The sequence below is a fragment of the Onychostoma macrolepis genome, chromosome 17, assembly GCF_012432095.1.
Source record: "Onychostoma macrolepis isolate SWU-2019 chromosome 17, ASM1243209v1, whole genome shotgun sequence".
In the NCBI taxonomy this organism is placed as follows: Eukaryota; Metazoa; Chordata; class Actinopteri; order Cypriniformes; family Cyprinidae; genus Onychostoma; species Onychostoma macrolepis.
The window spans coordinates 15,582,100-15,605,518 of record NC_081171.1 but is presented as its reverse complement, the minus strand read 5'-3'; the positions used below and the strand labels follow the sequence as shown (position 1 = coordinate 15,605,518).

General features: G+C 38.6%; 2 protein-coding genes across 3 annotated transcripts in view; both read right to left on the bottom strand.

The window, feature by feature from the left end:
* Positions 1–1,872: 1,872 nt before the first annotated feature.
* The window catches only part of qkia (QKI, KH domain containing, RNA binding a), a 125,824-nt gene continuing 104,277 nt past the window's right edge, over positions 1,873–23,419 (bottom strand). Inside the window, exon 8 of one of the 2 annotated variants that reach the window (XM_058749163.1) lies at positions 1,873–2,361. In XM_058749163.1, the coding sequence (XP_058605146.1) occupies positions 2,357–2,361 (5 nt within the window). In that variant the 3' untranslated portion in view covers positions 1,873–2,356. The remainder of the gene's footprint in view (positions 2,362–23,419) is intronic. The other variant, XM_058749167.1, reaches the window with a different exon arrangement.
* LOC131523105 (uncharacterized) lies at positions 8,130–14,099 on the bottom strand. The gene is made up of 2 exons (XM_058749160.1): positions 12,063–14,099; positions 8,130–11,874 (listed from the first exon to the last, which is right to left on the bottom strand). The coding sequence occupies exon 1, from the start codon at positions 13,916–13,918 to the stop codon at positions 12,302–12,304; it is 1,617 nt and encodes a 538-aa protein (XP_058605143.1). The 5' UTR covers positions 13,919–14,099; the 3' UTR covers positions 8,130–11,874; positions 12,063–12,301.

Here is a 23,419-nt window from a genome sequence, read left to right as displayed (position 1 = left end):
CCCTTGTAGTTTGTCCGATCTTAAGTTATTAAATGGGAAAAGTGAGTTGATGCTGTTTCGTTCTCCTGCCTTTCATTTATATATTTGTACTACAACCACGCACCCGTGACAGTCAGACGTCAACACTGTAATATTCTCTATCTGACGGTGGTGACGGGCCAATGATGGAGTTGACATTCAATGTGAATTCATCATATTTTTGTGGTTTTCAAGTCATTTTTAATTACATTAAATATAAAATAGTTCTGGGGCACTATGGCTGCTATCGCATCATCCAGGTGGATGCTGCACACTGGTGGTGGATGAGGAGACCCCCCCCCCCCCCTCCCCCTCACAATGTAAAGCACTTTGAGTGCCTAGAAAAGCGCTATATAAATGTAAGGAATTATTATTATTATTAATTTTTTTAAAGGGGTCATCAGATGCAAAATTCACTTTACATGTTGTTCGAACATAAATGTGTGTTGGAAGTGTGTGGAGTCCACCCAGTGTGTTTTTTATATATTTTTTTAAATCCCTATTTTAAAACCCCTTCTCAAATCAGGATGTTCTGAGATTCCTGTCAGAATGACGTAGTTCTGCGCAGGCCACTGCCACAATAGTTGATTGACACGGCCCTCTTACCTTAGACCCGCCCTGAGTGAGCCGTGAGCTGTCCGCCATTGTGTCGACTCCAGTGCAGGGGAAGACAAGAATGTCTCCAATTAAGCGATTAAGGTGTTTTGTCGTTGGATGTAATAATGCACATAGCAGTTGTCATTTACTATCGTCATCTGAGCCGCTGAAGACACAGAGGATTAACGTTACTTTCGTTTTTGAAGGGAATGCGCTGATCCCTGATCTGCCTAAATGCGTTTATTTTTGCGCAAATCATTCGTGATCCAGCTTCATCTACAGCAGAAGTGAGTATAAGGGTTTTTATGAATCTTTGCAAATCACCTTTCCTAATAATGTGCTAGTTAACAAGTTTCACGGCTGAAGTTTACAGTCTGCTCGTCATCCCACGGAAGAGAGGGACAGGGTGAGCAGAGCTCATTAGCATTTAAAGAAATATGTACTAGAATGGCTTGCTGAAAACAGAGCTGATTTTGACAAGGTAAAAAGGGTGTTGTTTTACACCACCATTGAGAAAGTTTAACCAAAGTATGTTATAGACTTTTCATTAAGACCCTAAAGAATCATATCAACTTCTGGAAAATGGGCATCCGATGACCCCTTTAATAATGTATAATTACTAAATATACAGCATATATTGCTTTTGTGGATTGATATTCATCACTTCTTGCTAGTTAGCTAGTAGCTAGTTAGGGTTGAGGGAACATAAGGGAACACAAAACACTGGATAAAACACATCTATACATAATACAGTTCGTTTGCATTCTGATCATATCATTTTTGGATCATTTGTCAAGAGTTCCAATGATATATCAAAAACTTAAATGTGAATCTTGAAAATAAAAAGCTTTATAAACAATAACACTGTTTGTTTTAATACAGTAATTGATTAATTCAATTTATTTAGTTAAAAAGACTACAAATTCAGGGTTTCATCACCACCGTCAGATGTGTCAACTCTGTCAGGTCTATGACACCTCCGTCAGATGAATATTTTAATAATATTTGATTATGATATTTTAGATTTGTTGAGGAATTGTTGGTCACATCATGTGAAATGTAATCTGTCTGCTAACATAAGAATGTGTTTTGAAATGTTAAAAACATCTTAATTGCTGTTAAAGATAAAGTCAAAATTATATTACAGAGTCAGGTAAAAAGCACATTTTTATAAAAAAAGAGAAAAGCTGGGAGGTTGAATCAGCCTTGCTGTGCTTAGTAAAATCAGAAGTGTAGATATAAGACATGGGTTTTTTATTTAAATTTAACTTAATTCTCTACATCAAACATATAATATTGATTCATTTTAATGATTAGAATATTAGCAACAACAAAAAAAAATACATTCTGCTTTTAAATAAACAAATAAATAAATAAATATATAAACAATCTCTTATGATTTAATCCATGCATTATTTTGCAGTTTCTAATAAAAAATACCAGCCAAATAGCCTTTATTTTGCAACCAAAGCCAATTTTTGCAAATTTACTGTTTGGCAGGTATTAATTTTGGAACCTGCACACCCACACATGAAAACAGACACACACACACACACAAGCTCAAAGCATATTTCATTTTTGCCATCTCTCAGTTCATATATGAATTCCTCACACAGCAGTGAGAAGCTCAGAGACCGAAGAAGCCATAGAGATGTCTGTCTGTGTAGGGAAGGAGAGGACACTGGTGTTATGGGACCAAATTCCAACACCAAAACTCCAGAAACTCTGTGCCCAGACGTCTTCAAACTGTTTTGAAAAGAAGAGGAGATGTTACACCATGGTAAACATGCCCCCGTCCCAACTATTTTGAGACCTGTAGCAGTCATCAAATTTAAAATTTGGGTTTTAGTTGAACTACTTTAAAATAAGAAGTTTTGGAAGATACAGTAACAAAGTTTCTTCCTCAACACTGATCAAGTGTTTGTGTGAACAATGAATCCCAAGTTCACCGCAGACCCAGTTAAAAGGTCTGAGTGTCTGTTAAATGGATGTGAGATTCCTCAGTTAGACAGTAGAAACAATAGTACCAGGATTTTAAAAGACGTGTGGCTCTGCAGTGCCATAATTCAGTCTTAAAATGCTTCACTGAGCCAACCACATGGATCTGATTTCCTTGGCTAAAATAAGAGTACAAACCCAATAACAGATACACAAGGAGAGGGAGACATCCAGAAAACCAAGGGTGGAACTCGCATATGGATGAAATTACACCTCTGGCTGATGTTTTGTAAAAACAAATTCAAAACTACAACTAGCTGTGTATATTGAATGCAAACCTGTAGTGTCAAAGTACAAACACGTGGTCGATAATTCAAATGATTAAAATCGGTGCAGAATTACTGGGCTTTTTTCTTCTTTTTTTTTCTGATTAGAGACTCAACTGTGTGACCAAATATGGATATGTATGGGGACCTGCAGTGGTTTGACTGTGGCTCAATCAATATTCAGCTGCATAATTGATGTGTCAACACAGATTGTGACTGTCTTATTGAATTAGAAACACTAGAATGAGCACATGATATACAAACATCTAAATAATAGTTATGGGTTTAAAACATTTATCTTAAATACAATTATATTCACGGATAAAGGGCATCTATATATACGTTTTTATCCAAAGTGACTTACAAATCAGGAACACGAGCGATTCATCATAGAAAGGAAACAAATATGAGAAGTGCTTGTAGTAGTACAAAGTTTCAAACATTGTTTACAATAGTACAAGCTAGAACAGAGAGGGATTAAGGAATAGTGAAAGCATCAGTTGATGAGGAGAGCTGGATATTGATCGATCGATAGATAAAATACAGTAACCAATACATAATACATATACACATGTGGTCAGAATTGTAGGTACCCTTGGTAAATACGACCAAAAAAAGGCTGTGAAAATAAATCTGCATTATTAATCCTTTTGATCCTTATGTAAAATCTAACCTTTCATTGAACTAAAACAATTGAAAATGGGGGGAAATCTCATTATGAAATAAATGTTGTTCTCAAACAGGTACCCCTAAAAATTCTTATGAGTAAAATATCTGTGAAGTATATTCCCATTCATATTTACAGTTTTGAGCACACCAGGGTGATTATGAACATAAAATTATCCAGCCATGGCTTCCTGTTTCACAGAAATATAAATAGGAGGGAAAACAAAGGCCAAATTCCCTTAATCATCCATCACAATGAGAAAAACCAAAGAATATATTTCTGATGTGCAGCAAAAGATAATTGAGCTTCACAAATTAGTGAAGTGGCTTTAAGAAAAGAGCTAGAGCAGTGAAAATTCCCATTTCCACCATCAGGGCAATAATTAAGAATTTCCAAACAACATAAAATGTTACAAATCTGCCTGGAAGAGGACGTGTGTCTATATCGCCCTAATGCAGGGTGAGAAGGAGAGTTTGAGTGGCTAAAGACTCTCCAAGGGCCACACCTGGAGAATTGCAGAAAATAGTTGAGTCTCGGGGTCAGAAAACTTTAAAAATATATCAAACCTACACCACATCTACACCACATGTTGTTTGGGAGGGTTTCAAGAAAGAAAAAAAATCAAGAAAAGAAAATGCTCTCATGCAAAAACAATCCCCAGCATATTCAGTTATCAGACACGACTGGAACTTCAAATGGGACTGGCTTCTATGGTCAGATGTGACTAAAAAAAATAGCTTTTTAGCAGAAAACACTTAAGATGGGTTTTGTGAACACAGGGATAAAAAGTGCCCCATGTTTAATGGGTAATGAAGTGTAATGAAATATACTGCTGTATTTTTTATGTTGTGGGCCTATATTTCTGCTGGAGGTCCTGGACATCTTGTTTAGACACATGGCATCTTTGATTCTATCAAATACCAACAGATAAAAAAATCAAAAAGTGACTGACTCTGTTAGAAATCTTATAATGGGGCATGTTTGGATCTTCCAACCGGACAATAATCCAAAAACAAACCTTAAAAACAATGCAAAAATGGGTCACTGAGCACCAAGCTTCTGCTGGCCATTCCAGTCCTCTGACCTGAACCCTGTAGAAAATGAGTGGGTGAACTGAAGAGGAGAAGCACCAACATGGAGCTGGGAATCTAAAGGGTCTGGAGTGATTCTGGATGAAGGAATGGTCTCTGATCTCTTGCCAGGTGTTCTCTAACCTCATCAGGCATTATAGGAGAAAACTCAGAGCTGTTATTTTGGCAAATGGAGGTTTCAAAAAGTATTGAATAAAAGGGTATCGTTAATTATGTCCAATGTGTATTAGAGAAAAACATTTAGTTCATAATGATATTTTCCCCCCATTTTAAATTCTTATTCCCCAATGAAAGGTTAGAGTTTTGTGATTTTTTTTTTAAAATGAAAGATCAAAATAATTAATAATGCAGATTTATTTTCACAGCCTTCTTTGATCATAATTACCATGGGTACCAACAATTCTGACCACGTGTGTATAAATAAAAAACAAAAAATAATAACTAGTAAGGTAAGGTTTTACCTTAAGACTCTGACACATGCATATAATAATATGATTTTTAGCACCAGCATATGTGATCTTTAATATTCCACACAAAACGCAATGATGGTGACTATCAAAATCTCATTATTAAAGGAAGAGATGTACACCACATGACACATGACTCAAAGGGAACAACAAATACTGCAACAACAGTGCACATAATAGAGTAAACAATGAGGTTGTAATTTGCATGATTTATTCATGCTGTGGTGCATGCTGGGAAACACAGTCCAGCATCAGCTCTTTGAGTCCAATGAGATTCATCAAATTCCTCTCATTTAAAGCTAAACAATGCAACTTTTTTGATTAAAAAATATTATTAATGATTGAGTGTAAAAAAAAAAGAAAAAAAAAAAGTAACATTTTAATCCATAATATCTTCATCCAAATATACTTTGTTCGACATATAATAATGATTAATGTTATAGAGCTCTTGGGACAAATTTCATGGCATGTTGCATACATACAGTATGCCATTTGTGTGTCACATCATAAACATACAAAAAGAAAAGTAGCTCGGCTGCAGTGTTGGGCGGTAACTAGTTACTAGTAATTTAGTTACTGTAATAATATTACTTTTTGCAGTAACTAGTAGTGTAACTAATTACTAAAAAGATTTCAGTAATAATATTACAGTTACTTTCCATAAAACAGCTTAGTTACTTAGTTACTTTTGATGCCTCAAACCCACTGATTTAAAATCTAACAATCAAATAATTCCTAGATTTATTTTCATAATTTTCATGACTCGCACATGCATGTTATGTCCCCGGTGCAGCAGGCAAGCTTGGAATATGGAAAAGCTTACATTCAGCAGATAGAAATATTGCATTATATTGATTTTGTCAGGAAAAAAAGATCTGTTGTGTAAGTTGTGGCTTTACTTTACTCTGGCATTGCATCCCTCTGATCAGCATGTGGTACATTATATTAATATAATTAAAAATATTTTTGGAAAATTAAACAGTTTCTTACAAATTCATGTGATTTGATAAAATACATAACAAAATTTAATCGCATATGGGTAACGTAAAAATTACTTGACTACACATGACAATTAATGAGATGAATACAACACTTCTACTTGAATGTCACTATCAGTCACTATTGAGTGTTTGTAATAACTTCTGACTGCGATCCAATGTGGATTTTGGTCAAATGAGGCAGAAATATGTTGTTAGTAACATTCTAGAAGAATTTTATCTGGAAGATACACAGTTGCAACTTCTGTGGGGCGTGAAGAAAAAGTAATGTAACTAGTAGTGTAACTAATTACTGTTGCCAGAAAGTAATAAGTAAAGTAACAATATTACTTTTGAAAGGAGTAACTAGTAACGAGTAATATATTACATTCTTTGAGTAACTAGCCCAACACTGCTCGGCTGTGAGTAGCATGATAGCATAAACCTGATAGTTTGTCATCACAACAAACAAGAAAAATTTACCATGGATGAATTGGAACATGGAATTTGTGCTTAATGCACTTTAATTGTGAGGAATTAGTGCTAAAGCCCAAATAAAGATTCACTGAAAGATATTTGATTGTGCTAAAGTGGAACTATTGCAAGTATACTTTAGGTACACTTTAAATATATTTCCGATATTATTCAAAGATCATCAATCCTCATCAATAGTCACATTAAAACTTAGGCTTAATATTGAGGAATGATAAGTAGTAAAACAAATAAAGTTTTATTATAATTTCATCATCATCATCTTGAGCGATATGTCAATTAATATGTTAATAGGTCTAAAATTTAGTGCTGTGCATTAAGTTTACCCCATATACACATAGAGAACAAGCTACCTTATACCGTGCTCCTACTGTAAAACAATGTAAAAGAGAAGCTCACATTCTTTCTTTTTTTTGGTCACACCTGTAATGTAATCATATGTAGAACAGGCTTACAATGTATCTACATATGTAGATACAAGCTTACAATCCAGACACTCAAGCAATACAGCACAATACTGTCACCACCTGAGAGTTATTACTCCCACTGAGGAACTCAGAGGAAATTCTAAAGGTTCAGAAAGGTGTGCAGGTGTCTTTCACGTTATGCAGCTCAGTTTCACTTGATTTACTTTGGTTCTCGTTTATATCGTTTCCATTGTGCTTATGAAAAACAGTGTGAGGAGGAAAATGTATCCCCATCTGCTCTTCAAATTGAGCTCTTTTGTGCTTTTCACACACAGTTTTTTCCTCTTTCATCAACTTCAACAACCACAGACTTCAGATTTCCTTTTGCTGCTCTTTCTCACTCTCTCTCTCTCATTGCAGATGGCAAAGGCACCGCAATTCATTATTCAGATTCGGCTTCATCATTTATAATGGAGGGCGATGCATTTCAAAATGCCTCTCTAAGTCGTGACAAGTGAAACAAGTCTAAAATATGAAGCCCAGCCAGGCCCGAAGGCTGTAGAAACTCAAATCAACACATGGCTGGTTTTAACTGGTCTTACACCCATTTTGAAATGAAAGAGTGGGTTTTATTTGCAGATTGTCTCAAGGAAATAAATGCCACCATCTCTAGTTTTCTCCTCAGGAGAGTTTGTTTGCCTCTATAAATGCGTAGGAACCCTCTGTTGAGGTTGACTGGCTGGTGGATCTCAGAGCAGCGTGAGGGGAATGAGAAACCATGTGATGCTCATAAGCATTCAATTTAATTGTCGGAATGCAGAGGAAATGATTCAGAAGCTAAACTGAAGGCATCATCCTTCGTGGTGAAGCCATTCCTAAAGGATACAAAATTATGGAGTTAAATTCACATATTAGTATTCACATATACATTACCATGTACAGTATATGTACCATATACACATATGCTTATACACACACACACACACACACACACACAAAGTTGCACACAAAATAACAATATATTACAAACAATATTAATTTCTTTGTACTTGTATGTATATAAACTGGAAAAACTGAAAATCTTAAAATAAATCAAATGATATAACAGTGTAATAAAACATTTCTAACATTTAAAAAAATATGGCTATATTTATATATTCCAGTACTAAAAATATAATACTACAAGATAAAATATGAACAAACAGTTAAGAAATAATGTTCAAAAATTAATATGAATAATGCAAATATTAAAATAGTAACATCAAATTACATTAAATAGTGTACTAATCATTTAAACCAATATTTGTGTCTATTTTTTGTGCTTTATTACAGTATCATGCTGTAGCAACATGCTATTTTTGAACTTTACGTACAGAGCAATGATGCTGCCTATTACATGTATATCATCTGGGCCCGGTTGCATAAAGCACCTTAAGTGTAATTTTCCCTTAAGATCGCCCTTAAGTTTCCCTTACAATTAAGGGCGTTGCATAAAATATACCTTAAATGGCACTTAAGAGTTTCTTTAGGTGAAACGTCATAAACCCTTAGAATTTCTCTTAAGTGTCCCTTAAAGCCCATTAAGTGTTGCATAAAGCCCCTTAACTGTCATTTTCGTAAGGTATGGTATGGAAAATGTCACCTTAAGTGTTACACAACGAGCAGATTCAATCCCAAAGTCTTCTACAAGACACAATCGGCCGCTTTATAACAGATTTAGGCATTTATTCACATTAATCAAATTACATACAACTAATAGCTCAAACGTGAGTGCGTCATGTGAGAACACATATATTCTGTAATATTTTATTCCTGTATTTTCCTACATATTACCTGGGAGATGACTTGAAAAACACACATACAAAATATATTTTCGCAATCTTGTGTTTATTGTGTTTACATTTCTGCTTTTAGCTTAAGCTGCAGCCAGCGATCGCTGCTGTATTCCATCATAAGATACTTCTATGTGTCCGGAATGGACTTTCAGCTCGACAGCGCCCTCCGGTTTCGAGTATGAATGAAACATACACTGCATAGGAGTGTTTAGCGCTTCATAATGTTCACATCACCTCGTTTTGGATACGAATAAAATGACTATCTTGTCCCTTTGCATTTAAATATAGATTTACTCACATTAGTCCCTGAAAATGTTATGTTTTTGTGAAAACTTACACCGCTATCTGCATTAACAAATAACATGTCCATGGCAACAGTAGATTTTTTTAACGGCAAAACCTGGGTCGCTGTTGTGAAATACTTAACGGTTTCCCTTAACTAAGGGAATGGTTTAAGGGATTGTATGCAACACCCTCAAGTCATTCCCTTAGATAAGGGGAAATCACGCCTTAAAAGTGTCATACGTAAGGGAAAAACTTAAGGTGCTTTATGCAACCGGGCCCTGTCCCTTATGCACTTGCATGAACATTAGGCAGCTGTCTATGTAGACAGCATGCAGTGAGGACACTCACTAGGTTTTGGAACAGAGCTATAGACACAGATCTGTGTGCTCAGTCTCTATGGAAGAGCATTGTGACCCTTGGCGGAAATGTTCTTCAGTGGGATGCCAATAAGAGCCAATCCGTGTCATGGATCCCAGCAAGCCATTCGGCAAATCAAAAGGAACAAGTGACTTAATGTTCATGCCCATCTTCTGTGTGTGTGTGTGTGTGTGTGTGCACTGGCAACCCAGCAGCAGCAGTGTGCCAACAGGAGACAGATGCACATTACACAATGCACGACTAACCAGAGGTCAGAGGACAGGAAGCCAACACATGTGCATGCAAGCTAATAACCACGAACCAACACACATGTAAAACACACACTAATGAAACAAAACTCATAAAGCATTTGAAGAAAAGGTGAAAGAGGGAGTCTGAAAAGGGTAAGAGAGAGAGAGAGAGAGAGAGAGAGAGAGAGAGCACGTGCGGTGACGCATACGCCTCTGAAATAGACTGGAAATGACATTTTGCAAAGCGCTTCCCGCTATGAGAGCAATTTTCCCAATGATTTAACCTCAACCGGCATTTATTTTGGTGAACTGTGAGCTCAAAAACAGCTTGCTGCATGAAAAAGCCACTCTCAATGAAGAGGAGATTTGCCCATAAAATGAATGGGATTAAATGCACAGTATTTTTTCTTTTTTGCAGAATTGAAAAGTTCACATTCGCATTAATAGTCTTTTTTATTTTTTGCTCGACTTTGCATTAGCTTCGCATTGTTATGATGTTCTCTGTATGTTTAGATTTCTTTGGGATTATCTTCTCCTATAATTGAATCTCTTCATCAATACTTCATGCATTGTCTCAGCAAAAGAGGGGCCAGATTGGACAGACAGCAGGTGGCATGATTCCCCACAAAGCTAAGAGGCCACACAGTGCTAACTTCATTACTTCATGCCAGCCTGACCACATAATCCTGTTCAAAATAAATACATCTCTGACGCCAGACAGGACAAAACCTGATTGAATTTGAATATCTGAATTTGAGATTAATTATTCTTAGAGAATTTTAGCTAATGCATAACTGTAGAACTCCAGCCTGGGAAAGAATAGAGCGATATCTCTGCTTTCAGTGGAGAAAAACAACAGCTTGAACAAATTAAACCAGTTTATTGGAGTTTGCTCATCTGGTTTGCTGGATTTAGAGGTGTTTTGGTAATTTGTCCAGTTTGCCAACAAGCTAAAGCACCTAAGAACCACCTAAGAACCACCTTAGACCAGTTTAAAATGTGTTTTATTTATTTATTTTTAGTAGGGTAACCCTATATAAATGAATGCCTAAGACTGAATCTTGTTTAGTATGTATGAAAGAAGGTTAGAATGAAACAGAGAAAAATGGTTATGGTTAAAAAGTCCAGACATAACCTCTCTAGAACAATGGCATCACTGTGTGAAAACATGGTTTTAGACCTAATAGCAGCATTAAACAGTCTGGAGGTGAAATATTACAGCACTTGGACAGATAACTACCACCTGAGAGAGAAAAACAAATGAGAAAGAGACAGAGGGGGCAAACGTGGAAAGGGGGTTAAACACAGAGAGACTCAATCAGAACGATCGTGCAGTATACAGCAGAGCAGTTTAATACTCTCTCCCACAATGCAATGTGCTCAACTTGATCTAGCATTCCCAGTGTGACTAAATTACATATGGTCTTTGATTACAGATGATTTACAGATGTCTTTTTGACTTTTTTTAATGGTTGGAGTGCCAAACGTTAAGAAACTTTTAAATAAAATTGAAAAAAAAAAAAAAAAAAAAAAATGTATGCCATTATTACAATGTATACTGCCCAGTATTTAGTGTATAGTGAAAAATATTCAAATAATTTCTGTATATTCACCTTATTTTCAATGTGGCAATAAGATATTTTCGGTGAATGTGTGGGACATCTGATCAATTAGCAGATATACAGTGGGTGAATAAATAGAATAACGCTGTAAAGAGTAATATTATTTGCCCTACAAACCAGTGTGTTTATGATTATGATAATAAATTAATATAATATAACAAATGTCATTTTGCAATATCAAGCAGCATAACAGATTGGGTACAGCAAAAAAAAAGCTTGCAGCAAATTATATCTGGAAGCCGCACACATTCCAGTAAAAAATGGTCACGCCCACTCTTATGAAAAAACATTATTACTCTTTCTGTTTCGGTAGTATATACACATTCTCCATTATATGCTACTTTTCTGTGTGCATGGGACACCCAGATGATCTATTACATTTGACCAACATAATGTATCCTATACTGCTCTCCTTGTGTGTTTCCATATGTATGAACACAATTTAGCAGCAAGCCAAACTCCCTTCAAATAAAGACTGGAGTCAGGGTGTAGTTTTCGAAAAACTCCTGATGTTTACTCCAATATGCTTCAAAGGAGAGTGAAACTATCAAAAACAATACACAAATAAAGTACTTTTAGTAAACGGAATGTAAAATATATACACAATATACAGGCTAACAGAGCAGAGTTACCAGTTAAGCAATTGGTGTATAAAACACTTAATTATTACCAATATAGCATAGAAAATAAAGAAAATATCCTCAATTTACACATTTTACAAAAATTACTTACTGACAATGCTTTCGAAGGCATGAACATTAAAGAAAACTGAAGCAGCAGTCACATGGAGCTTACAGTCTGAGAGAGTTGAGCAAACTGAACCAAAAATGGCTGCTCCCTTGCTTAGTCAGGTAATTTTCAAAATTAGAGTCCCCAGTAAGAAACCGAAAACACTTAATCCAAAGAACATAACACTCCCCGCCTGACATCTATAAAGATGTCATCTATAACCAACTGTTTAAACTGTTTTCTTATTTTCCAAGCAGGAGAATGACTTCAGATATAGGCCTCAGGAAAGTTTTGCTGGACCCTTCTTTAGTCACCTTAAGTTCAACCTTCCGAACCTTTCCATCTTGACCAGGGAAAACACTTGTGACAAGTGCCATGGGCCATTCATTTCGGGCTACTTGATTGTCCTTTAGTAGTACTATGTCACCTTCCTGGATGTTTGGGTATGGCTCCTGCCATTTGTGACGAACTTGCAGGGTTTGCAGATATTCCTGTTTCCAGCGACACCAGAATTGGTTGGCTAGGCTCTGTACTTGCCGCCATTGGCGTTTGTAGATGTCCTTTTCGGAGAAGTTTCCTGTCGGAGGTGGAGAACCTGCTTTTTGTGTTAAGAGCATCGCTGGGGTAAGTACCAGGGGTGATTCTGCATCCATAGAAACAGGTACTAGAGGTCTACTGTTGATAATTGCTGTCACTTCCGCCATAAGTGTACTAAGCACTTCATCAGAGAGGTTAGAGTGTCCTTCCCGCATCAGCATTGAGTCAAGAATTCTACGAGCCAGACCAATCATTCTCTCCCATGCACCTCCCATATGGGAGGAGTGTGGTGGGTTGAAAGCCCATGTGCATCCTTCGTTATTGATGTATCTTTGCACCTTTGTTTCTTGAACTACTTTGTGGAATTCAAGCTCGTTGGAAGCACCAATGAAGTTGGTTCCACAGTCAGATTGCAGTTGTTTTGCAGGGCCACGGATCGCGAAAAACCTGCGAAGTGCATTGATACAACTTGAAGAGTCCATAGACATAATGACTTCAATGTGAACCGCACGGGTGCTCATGCAGGTAAAAAGCACTGCCCAGCGTTTACTGAGAGCTTGACCTCCTCTTGTGCGGCGAGCTACCACAGTCCAAGGGCCAAAGACATCTAAGCCAGTGTAAGTAAAGGGTGGTGACACACTAAGTCGTTCTGGTGGCAAGTCTGACATTTTCTGCATTTCTAGTTTACCACGAAGTTTACGGCAGGTTACACATGCATGAAGAATACTGCTTATGCATCTCTTGCCTCCAATAAGCCATAATCCAGCAGCACGAATGGCCCCCTCTGTGAATATGCGGCCTTGGTGCTCCACACGTTCATGGTAGTGCCTTATGAGTAACGCAGAAACGTGATGCTTGCCAGGTAAGATGACTGGGTTTTTTTCAGGGTAGCTTACATCTGCAAGTTTTAATCTGCCTCCGACTCGGAGTAGGCCATCTTCATCTAAGAAAGGATTCAGTTTTGAGAGTGGAACTTTGCTGCTTATGTTTCCTCCCTTAGAGAGTGTTTCTATGTCCTTGCTGAACGACTCCTTTTGCACAGAGCGGATTATCACATTCTTAGCTTTTAACAGCTCACTTACAGTGTGTGCTTGTGAACAAAGGTGCCAACCGCTGCATGTGTTGGATTCATTGGAGGATCTAAAAGAGCAAGCTACATGGATGAGCGATGCAATGGCTCTTTGTAATGATTTCCAAGAGGAGAATCTCTGAAATCTGTCCGAGGTGAGTTGTTTATCCTTCATTCCTGTGATACAAGCTGTCACAATTGGCCTGATTTCTGTATCTGAATATGGGTCCACAAGCGCAAAGTTGTCTGTCATAATGACGTCATCTTCATGTGGCTTATGCAGGAATGCCGGACCTGTAAACCAGTTAGATTTCACGAGTTGAGATGCATGGATGGACCTGGAAGCAATGTCAGCAGGGTTGTGCTCTGTGGGTATGTATCGCCACTGCTTTGGTTCTGAAAATTGTCTGATTCTCTGTACTCTGTTATGGACATAGACGAGAAACGTTTAGTTTCGTTATAGATGTAGCCGAGTACAATTTTGCTATCACAGTAGAAGGTAATAGCATCCGGTTTGAAGTCAATCTCTTGAACAATGAGTTCTGCTACCTCCACTGCTAAGACTGCTGCACAAAGTTCTAATCGGGTATGGTAGGCTGGTTTTTGGCGTCAATTTTGCTTTTCCTAAGATGAAGCCAATGCTGATCTGTCCATCTCCACCTACTGCCCTGAGATAGGCTACAGCTCCGATGGCTTTTGTCGATGCATCAGAGAAAACACAGATTTCTTTGTGACTTGCTTCTGAATGAGAGTTGGGTGTGTAAGGACGAGGAATGTGAAGGTTTTGCAAGTCTTTCAACGAATGTCTCCATGTTTCCCACTCACCGCGTTTCTCTTGTGACAGTGGTTCATCCCAGTCTATTCCTTCAATGGTTAGCTCTCGGAGTAAAAACCTCCCCTGTATAGTGACAGGAGCCACAAAACCAAGAGGATCGAAGAGACTGTTGATTATGGACAGGACACCACGGCGTGTGAATGGTTTGTCGTTGACTGATACTTTAAACGTAAATGTGTCAGTCGCAGTTTCCCAATTCAGACCAAGGCTGCGTTGTGTAGGCATAGTTGTTCCACTGAGATTGAGGTCTTTGATTTCTTTTGCATGATCTTCAGTTGGGAATGCTTTGAGTACATGAAGACTGTTGGATACAATTTTGTGCAGCCGCAGGTTTGATTCAGAGAGGGATGCTTGTGTCCTCTTCAGTAGGTCTATCGCTTCCTCTTCAGTTGGCAAGGAAATTAATGCATCATCCACATAGAATCCACGTTCCACAAAGTGTCTGGTGTCTGGACCGTGTTGCGGAGCACCCTTCTCTGCTGCTCGTCTTAGGCAGTAAATTGCTACTGCCGGGGAAGGGCTGTTGCCAAACACGTGGACTTTCATCCTGTATTCAACAATGTCCTTGTTAAGGTCATTATCACGATACCATAGGAAGCGTAGGTAGTCTCTATGATCTTCTCTCACAACAAAACAGTGAAACATTTGTTGTATGTCTGCCATCACTGCTACACACTCTTTCCTGAAGCGCATCAAGACACCAATGAGGCTGTTATTAAGGTCTGGTCCGTGAGGAGTACATTATTGAGAGAGATACCTTCATGCTGCGCGCTGAGTCAAATACTACCCTGATCTGATCAGGTTTTTTGGGATGATAGACTCCGAATAGTGGTAAGTACCAGCATTCTTTTCCCTTTGGTAGTGGAGCTGCAAGTTCTGCATGGTCACTGTCGAATAGTTTTTGCATGAAGGTTGCAAACTGTTCTTTCATATCTGGCTTCCTCTCTAGTGTACGCCGCAAGGAAGAGAGGCGGCTTAAAGCTTGTTCTCTGTTGTTTGAAAGAACTGGTCGTGAAGACCTAAAGGGGAGAGGTGCCACCCAACTGTTGGAATTATCCTGGAAAGCTTCTTTCTCCATAATCTTTAGAAAGACTTCATCCTCGTTGGAGAGTGCAGACTTATTGTCATTCTCTGATCTTATAAATAGAGTCTGGCCAAGATTATCTTTGTTCGTGTTCCAGTGGGTTTCAAAGTCATGAGCTGTATGCAGAGCTGTTAAGTTGCTGGTGATCTTTTCTTTAATGTGTACGTGACTTGTACAAGGAATAAACAGTGAGGGTCTTCCATTTTCTAAGATGTTTGTCTTGAAACTGGAAACACTGGGCTTGTGCACGTCTCCTAAGCATACTTCCCCAACCAAAACCCATCCTAGGTCCAGTTTTTGACCAAAAGGTGTGTTGTTTGGGCCATTAATTTGTTTCCTCACTTTGTGAACTCTGAGCATGTCTCGTCCAAGCAGCAGGAGGATGTGGGCTTCAGGATCCAGAGCTGGGATTTCAGATGCAATATGCTTGAGGTGAGGTTGATGGAGAGCGGCTTCGGGTGTCGGAATTTCATCGCGGTTGTTGGGTATTTCATCACATTCAATAAGTGTTGGAAGAGCAAGACTAATTCCACCGTTTGCTGCTTCAATCCGATAGCCATTTGCTTTTCTTCCTGAACACTCAATCAACCCTGCACATGTCTTTAGGCTGTAAAGAGATGCTATGCTATTGATGTTGAATATGTCAAAAAATCTTGATCTGGCCAGAGATCTGTTGCTCTGATCGTCGAGCATAGCATACATCTTTACCGCATTCTCAGGATGACCTTCAGGAAACACATTGACAAGACAGATTTTGGAGCAAGATTTTGTGGAAAGGCCGTGACAAACTTCAGTGCAAAGGGAGCTCACTTCTTGTGTTGTCGGAATTTCTCCTGCACCCTCCCCGCCATGCTGTAATGAATGACTTTGGGTTTTTGGTGTCCATGAGGGTGGACCAGGATGCAGAGCTGAGTTGTGACTGTCGCTGTTGCATTCATCACACTTTAGAATGACTTTGCAATCACGAGCGAAGTGTGATGATGATGAGCAACACCTGAAGCAGATCCCTTGTTCTTTTAGATATGCTTTTCGGTCGTCGATTGTTTTCAATCTGAAGCCTCGACATTTCCTTAAAGGGTGGGGTTTGTTGTGGATTGGACAGAATTTAGCTGGATCGTCTCTAGAAGGCATTTTATCTTGAGATGTACTATGAGAGATGTCAGTCTTGTGTACCGACACTGGTGTCTTGAAGTTAGTATGTTTCACAGTGAGTCCTTCATACTGTGGGCGGTAACTACTGGAAAAGGCAAAGCTTGGATCGTTACGTGTTTTAGCATGATTGCAAATGAACTGAGTAAAGAACGAGAAAGGAGGGTAAGTGACACCAAATTCTTCCTTAAACTTTGAGCCTTGAGAAATCCACTTCTCTTGTAAGGAATATGGCAGTTTTTCAACAATGGGTCTGATGCCTCGAGCGGTGTCCAAGTAAGCTAATCCTGGTAGATAGCCGTCTTCTTTGGCTGAGAGCAGCTCCATTAAAAGATCTCCGAGCTCTCTTAGTTTGAGGTTGTCTTTACCTGAAATCCTGGGAAAACTGTCTAACTTCTTAAACAGTGCACTTTCGATTACTTCAGGTGAGCTGTAACATTCATCAAGTCTGTTCCAGACCATTTTCAAGGCTGTGTCTGGGTTTCCTATATGAACTGCTCTGAGACGTCTCACGTATTCTGAAGATTCTTTACCAAGCCACTTTGACAACAAGTCTAGCTCCTCACTGGCTGTAAGACCCAAGTCTTTGATAGTGTTGATAAAAGAGGACCTCCAGGCTCTGTAACTTTCAGGGCGATCATCAAAACGTGTTAAACCACTACTCACCAGCTCACGACGTGCAAGAAATTTCACTAGGTCCATCATGTCTGAAGTTTCTGAGTGTTGTGGCAAATATCTTAATGCACCACTGCACTTTTGCTGCCATTTATTGCTGACTGGTTTTTCTATTGACTCCTCTTTCGTGTTCCTTGGGAGTTTTACCTTTTGCAGTTTTGGCACTCTTAGAGATGAAGATGAAGAACATGCATCAAGTACGACATACTGGCTATCATTCACATGCACTATATTTGGTTCAGTTTGAGGGGTAAACTGGTTCTGATCCGTTACTTGATCTGGTTCAGATTTGCAATCATGAGGCGGATCTGTGGCTAAGTTGGCCTGCTCATTGAGATATGTAGCTTGGTCCCTGACATAATCGCAAACACGTTTTTCTGTGCTTTGGGCTGATGAAGAGTGACTTTTCCTTTCATATGGCTCCTCATCCTCACACTCTGCTGCTGCTTCTAATATTTCTGCTTCTGCACTTGCAGCTGCAGCCTCTTTTTCCAGATGCAGGGCTTCCAAGTTAGCTTGTAGCCTGGCTGTGTCCACCTTAATTGCAATTTCTCTCTCTGCAAAAGTGACACGTGCTCGTGCAGCCTCTGCTTTAGCTCTAGCACGTGCTGCAGCAACACCAACTGAAGATCTTGAAGACCTTGAAGTCCTTATGGAACTTTTAGAGGATGCGTCAGATGTTTTGTTACCTTTATTTTGTATCTTCTCTGGTGTGATCTCTTTTGGATACTTTTCAGCCATGATGCTCGCTACTTGCTGCTGTATGCTTCTGCTAAGATATTCAGCCAGCTGAGTTTATGTCATTTCACTATACTGCTCTCCTTGTGTGTTTCCATATGTATGAACACAATTTAGCAGCAAGCCAAACTCCCTTCAAATAAAGACTGGAGTCAGGGTGTAGTTTTCGAAAAACTCCTGATGTTTACTCCAATATGCTTCAAAGGAGAGTGAAACTATCAAAAACAATACACAAATAAAGTACTTTTAGTAAACGGAATGTAAAATATATACACAATATACAGGCTAACAGAGCAGAGTTACCAGTTAAGCAATTGGTGTATAAAACACTTAATTATTACCAATATAGCATAGAAAATAAAGAAAATATCCTCAATTTACACATTTTACAAAAATTACTTACTGACAATGCTTTCGAAGGCATGAACATTAAAGAAAACTGAAGCAGCAGTCACATGGAGCTTACAGTCTGAGAGAGTTGAGCAAACTGAACCAAAAATGGCTGCTCCCTTGCTTAGTCAGGTAATTTTCAAAATTAGAGTCCCCAGTAAGAAACCGAAAACACTTAATCCAAAGAACATAACATATCCCACAATGCATGCACTCACCATGACCATTTCCATGTGACCAATGAACCAGAAGTAATATCAGCCATGATTTTTATCATGTCTTTTTATCTATTATTTAATGAGGCAACCAAGAGTCTAGGCCAATTTCATAAATTAAAGTAGATATGACTCGCACACATATATACTGTATAATGAGGTCATGTGCCAACAATGTACCATACTGCAGTTTGAAATGCTGCATAATGCATTCTGTTTCACTACTATTTAAAAAAAAAAGTAGGCAGTGTGTACTGCACAGTACTAAGCAGTAGATCAGTATTTGGAAAATGGAATGAAGGTTTGGCTTGGAGTTGGAAAGCGTGTGTGTAAATGTCAGTACACAAGCCTTCAAAACCATGAAATTCATTACGAACAAATCAAACTCAGAGATTCTTCTCCCATGTTCCTCATGCTGTTCTTTGTCTAATTTCGCTACACTTACAGACAAAGCGGTAAGATAAAGAAGAGCTGAAGAGGAGTAGAAATGGCCAATTGAATCATACCAAAGAAAGAAATAAAGGATTGCAGAAGATGACATTTCTATCGATCGCAACACATATTCTCCCTGCGGTTGAGACTGCTAATCTCAGGGGCTGTGATATTGGCTCTTAGTGAGCGGCGCTGTGCGCGCCTGTCAGACATGTCCAGACACCATGTAAGCTCTTGATAAAGTTATTGTTTTCTCGGACATGGACATGGATTTTCAATTTCTCCCCTCACTCTCATACTTTCAGGGGCACACAATCGCTGTGCACACACCCAATCGCAAGATAACAATTTACTTTCTTTTTGATCAAGAAATCATCAGATTGAAGTAAAAAAAAAAACAAATGTGTGGCTCTTTCATGTGAAAAGCACATTAGAGAGAGAAAGAGCCAAGCAGACAGAAGGGAAGAAGCATGGGGTAAGTGAACAGGATGTGACGGATGCGCTCCCTCCGAGTGGACGGTCTGGCCGCGTCTCAGGAATCCTTCCTGTTCCTGTTTGTTGGCCGGAGCGAGTGCTGTCAGCACTGCCAAAGGCATGCTGGGTAACACTGACACATTGCAGCCAGCCCAACTCGCTCGCACCAGGAGGATGGGAGAGGAGGGAAGTGGAAAGCGCAGGATGAATGTGAGGGAGGGAAAGGAGATTAGAGGACGGGAGAGCTGAAGAGAGGCAGAGCCCCTCTCTGTGCTCGCATATGCGAGAGGAGAGTAATCTCCGAGTGGAGAGCGGAGGAATGCCGAGCAAAGGAGACGTCTAGGTGTGAGAGGAGAGAGGGAGAGATGAAAGGAATGTGGGAATGGGCAGAAGGGAGCGAGATGAGAGGCGGCGTGCCGAGAGAGACACATGGTGTGTAGTGTGTGTTCTGTTCTCTTTCAGTAACACACAGCAGGGTCATCTGCCCATGACCAGCACCATTGTGATAGTCTGTGCAAAGAGGATTTATGTCTAACTAACGCACAACATGTTTGGTATCAACCAGCATGTGGAAAAGATGGTTTTGAAGCTATTTTAGTTTTATTTAATAGGATAGATTTACTCAAGAATTCACCTTCATGTCATATCACTTTGTTTTCCTACATAGAACACAAAAGGAGATGCTAAAAGACAAAAGAATCAAACTAGTATCATAAATGTAGTTGTTGTGCTCTGTCTTCACAAAGCTAAGTTGTTATTCACCCATAATATTCTACTCCATGGAGCCGTTAACCAGATCAAACTTGGAAAAAACAAACCAGTCTGATTCATGTACGAATCATTCACATCACTTTTACAAAATGTCTCAATTCTTTGAAAAGCTCTGACTCAAAAGAATGATCTGTCTATGAATCAGACATCACTTACTGTATCTCATGAACTCGAATATGCCATTTATTTCTCAACAATCATGTGACACTGAAGACTGGAGTAATGGCTGCTGAAAAATGTAGCTTTGCCATAACAGGAATAAATTGCTTTTTAAAATTTATTAAAATTGAAATCCATTATTTTAAATTGTAACAATATCTCAGTGTTACTGTTGCATTCTTCAACAAATAAATGCCTTGGTGAGCATAACAGTCTTCTTTCAATAATATTTGAAAAAATCGTACTGACAACTTTTGAACAGTAACACCGTATTGACTTCAGAAGACTCGAATATAGCGTAAGGACCAATTTTATGACAAGTTTGTTGCTTTTCTGTTCCTTTTATGTTTCCAGTCGCTAGCTATTCATTGTAATTGCATAGAAAAGAGCAACAAGTACAGTCCTTCAAAATCTTTTCTTTTTGTGTATGAAAGAGAGTGAGATGGGACTGGAAAACATAAGGGTGAGTAAATTAAGACAATTTGGGTGAACTATCCCTTTAACTCGCTTCTTCTGATGTGGTCAAAGAAAAAACATTTTCTCCATGTGAGATTTGAGGTCTATAGCAACAGTAACAGAGCCTGGGGATTTTCAAACTGTCCCGTTCTGTGGGTGTGACTCCTCGGTCCTAGATGACCTTCAATTTATGGCACAATAAACCACCTAAAACTTTTGGTGGTTAAGGCAGGGGGGATTGTGGGCAGTTCTGAATAAAAAGGGACTCATTTCAGACATCTTGTTTTCCCATCATGTGTTTCCAGACAGAATGTAGCGTTCATGGCGCTCTCGAGAGCCTGATACACAGAACGGCCCTCCAGAGCTCTGGCCAAAACGTGCTTTGGAGACATACACATTGATTTTATAAGAACTTAAGAGAGATGACTTTAAAACATGCAACTGCAACAAAAAAGTTATAGCATGAACATAGAGTCTGTTAAATCTGTTTATGTTTCAGAAAAATAAATTGTAACCAAAAAAACTAGCTTTCTATATATTTTTATATGTTTACGTATCAAGTTGTCTGGAGGAATCAGCATTGCTACGGCTACCATATCCAGCCCACTGTTCACGGATCATAAACTGTATATTGTAGCGTTTCCACATTTTGTTCAGGTAGAGTCTGTTCAGCACTCTTGTGGAATTTGTGTCCTTATTATTTAGACTGGGGAACCTCTAGGAAAAACTGTCAGCAAAAAAAAAAAATTTTAAATCAGCACCAGCTGACAGGCAAAGTTCAAAAGCTTCTCACTTTCTTCCCAGAAAACATTCACATCCAGACAAAAAACTAAAATCACAGTCCCTTCTCAAACAACAAAAATATCAGTAATATGTTTTATCATGTGTTATCATTATTCAGTTGTTTCATTACACAGCTGTCTGTAATACTTAACTCTGACTGGTCAATCATAGCATTCAGCAATTTAGCCCATATGACTTTCAATCTTCTGGGAAACATAAAAGGAGAAGTTTTGAATAATGTTCATGCTGCTCTTTTTTTTTGATACAACAGAATTATAGTGACGGGGGCTGTCAAGCTCCAAAATGGATGAAAAACATCTTTAAAACAAACTACATTTCAAGTTTTCTGAAACCATAGGATAGTTTTGTGGTAGCATGTCACATTGTGTCATGATTTTACTTCAAAATGGTGAAATGAAGACTTCAGTTCGCTGTTATTATTGTGGACAATAATGTTGTTAAGTGACTCTACTCATGACATCACAATCAATATCACAGAGACCTACATACAATGGAGACAATTGAGCAGGTTGAAGGGAAAATCAGCGAGAGAATCCATAATAAATGGTAGTCTATAGGGGTTTTACTGTGTAATATTCGGTGAGCGCTATTGACTGATTTCGCCCCATTGAGAGGAACACAATACCAGAAGTGTCAGCTGCTCTATGCTCTGACAACAGCTCAGACCTGCAGTTACAGCTCTGACAGAGGAAATATAGATTAATAAAAATAAAATCAGTCTTGGACAGCCTCTCGTTCCCATGTCTCTCCCCCATCGCTGTTAATAAAGCAGCTCTGCACCATTCCAGACTAAGCAGAATGAGCTATACATGTATGTGTGTACAACAGGGCTAAAGGACCCCCTTTGGATTTTTTCGGCAAAACAATGAATAGAAGAAAAAAAATTAAATAAAAATAAACTAGCACAGAACCTCGAAAATGCTGACATGGCTGTGTACTGCAAAAGTTACCTAATTCAAATAATTTTTTAAGGAGTCATGAACTGCCTGTTCTCTGAGGACCACTTACAATGTTATCAAGATTTTTGCATAAAAAAACTTAGAATTTAGAAGTAATAGGCTATTCTGTCCTGTTTTTAACCCCCCTCATCAGAACGCTCTGTTTGAATAGGTGTAGCAGATTGTATAATGGCAAAATGAATGTTTGGAAATGTAAACTGATATTTCCTACTGACACACTACAGCAAAAGATAGAAATAACTGACTTAAAACCATTTTTTAGCTGGTGAAAATACTAGTGTTCTAATATTTTTGGCATCCACTGTGTATATATCCTGAAGGAGGTAATGTAACCCTGCTGTACCTTGCACACGTTTGATGAGGAAGGACTGCTGCTGTGTGCAGATGTTTACAGCTGGAAGGTAATTAATCTTCTCGCTACATGTTTGCCTTCACAGGTGCAGCTGGTCATACATGCACCAGACTCACTCACTATGGAACTTAAGCTCTAGTGAGATAAGAAAAACATGCACAAATCTCCTTTGAATTAACAGCAGACATGGCACACATGTCTCACATATGAGATAGCAATGACTGCCAACACACACACACAAAACATCAGATTTTATAACTG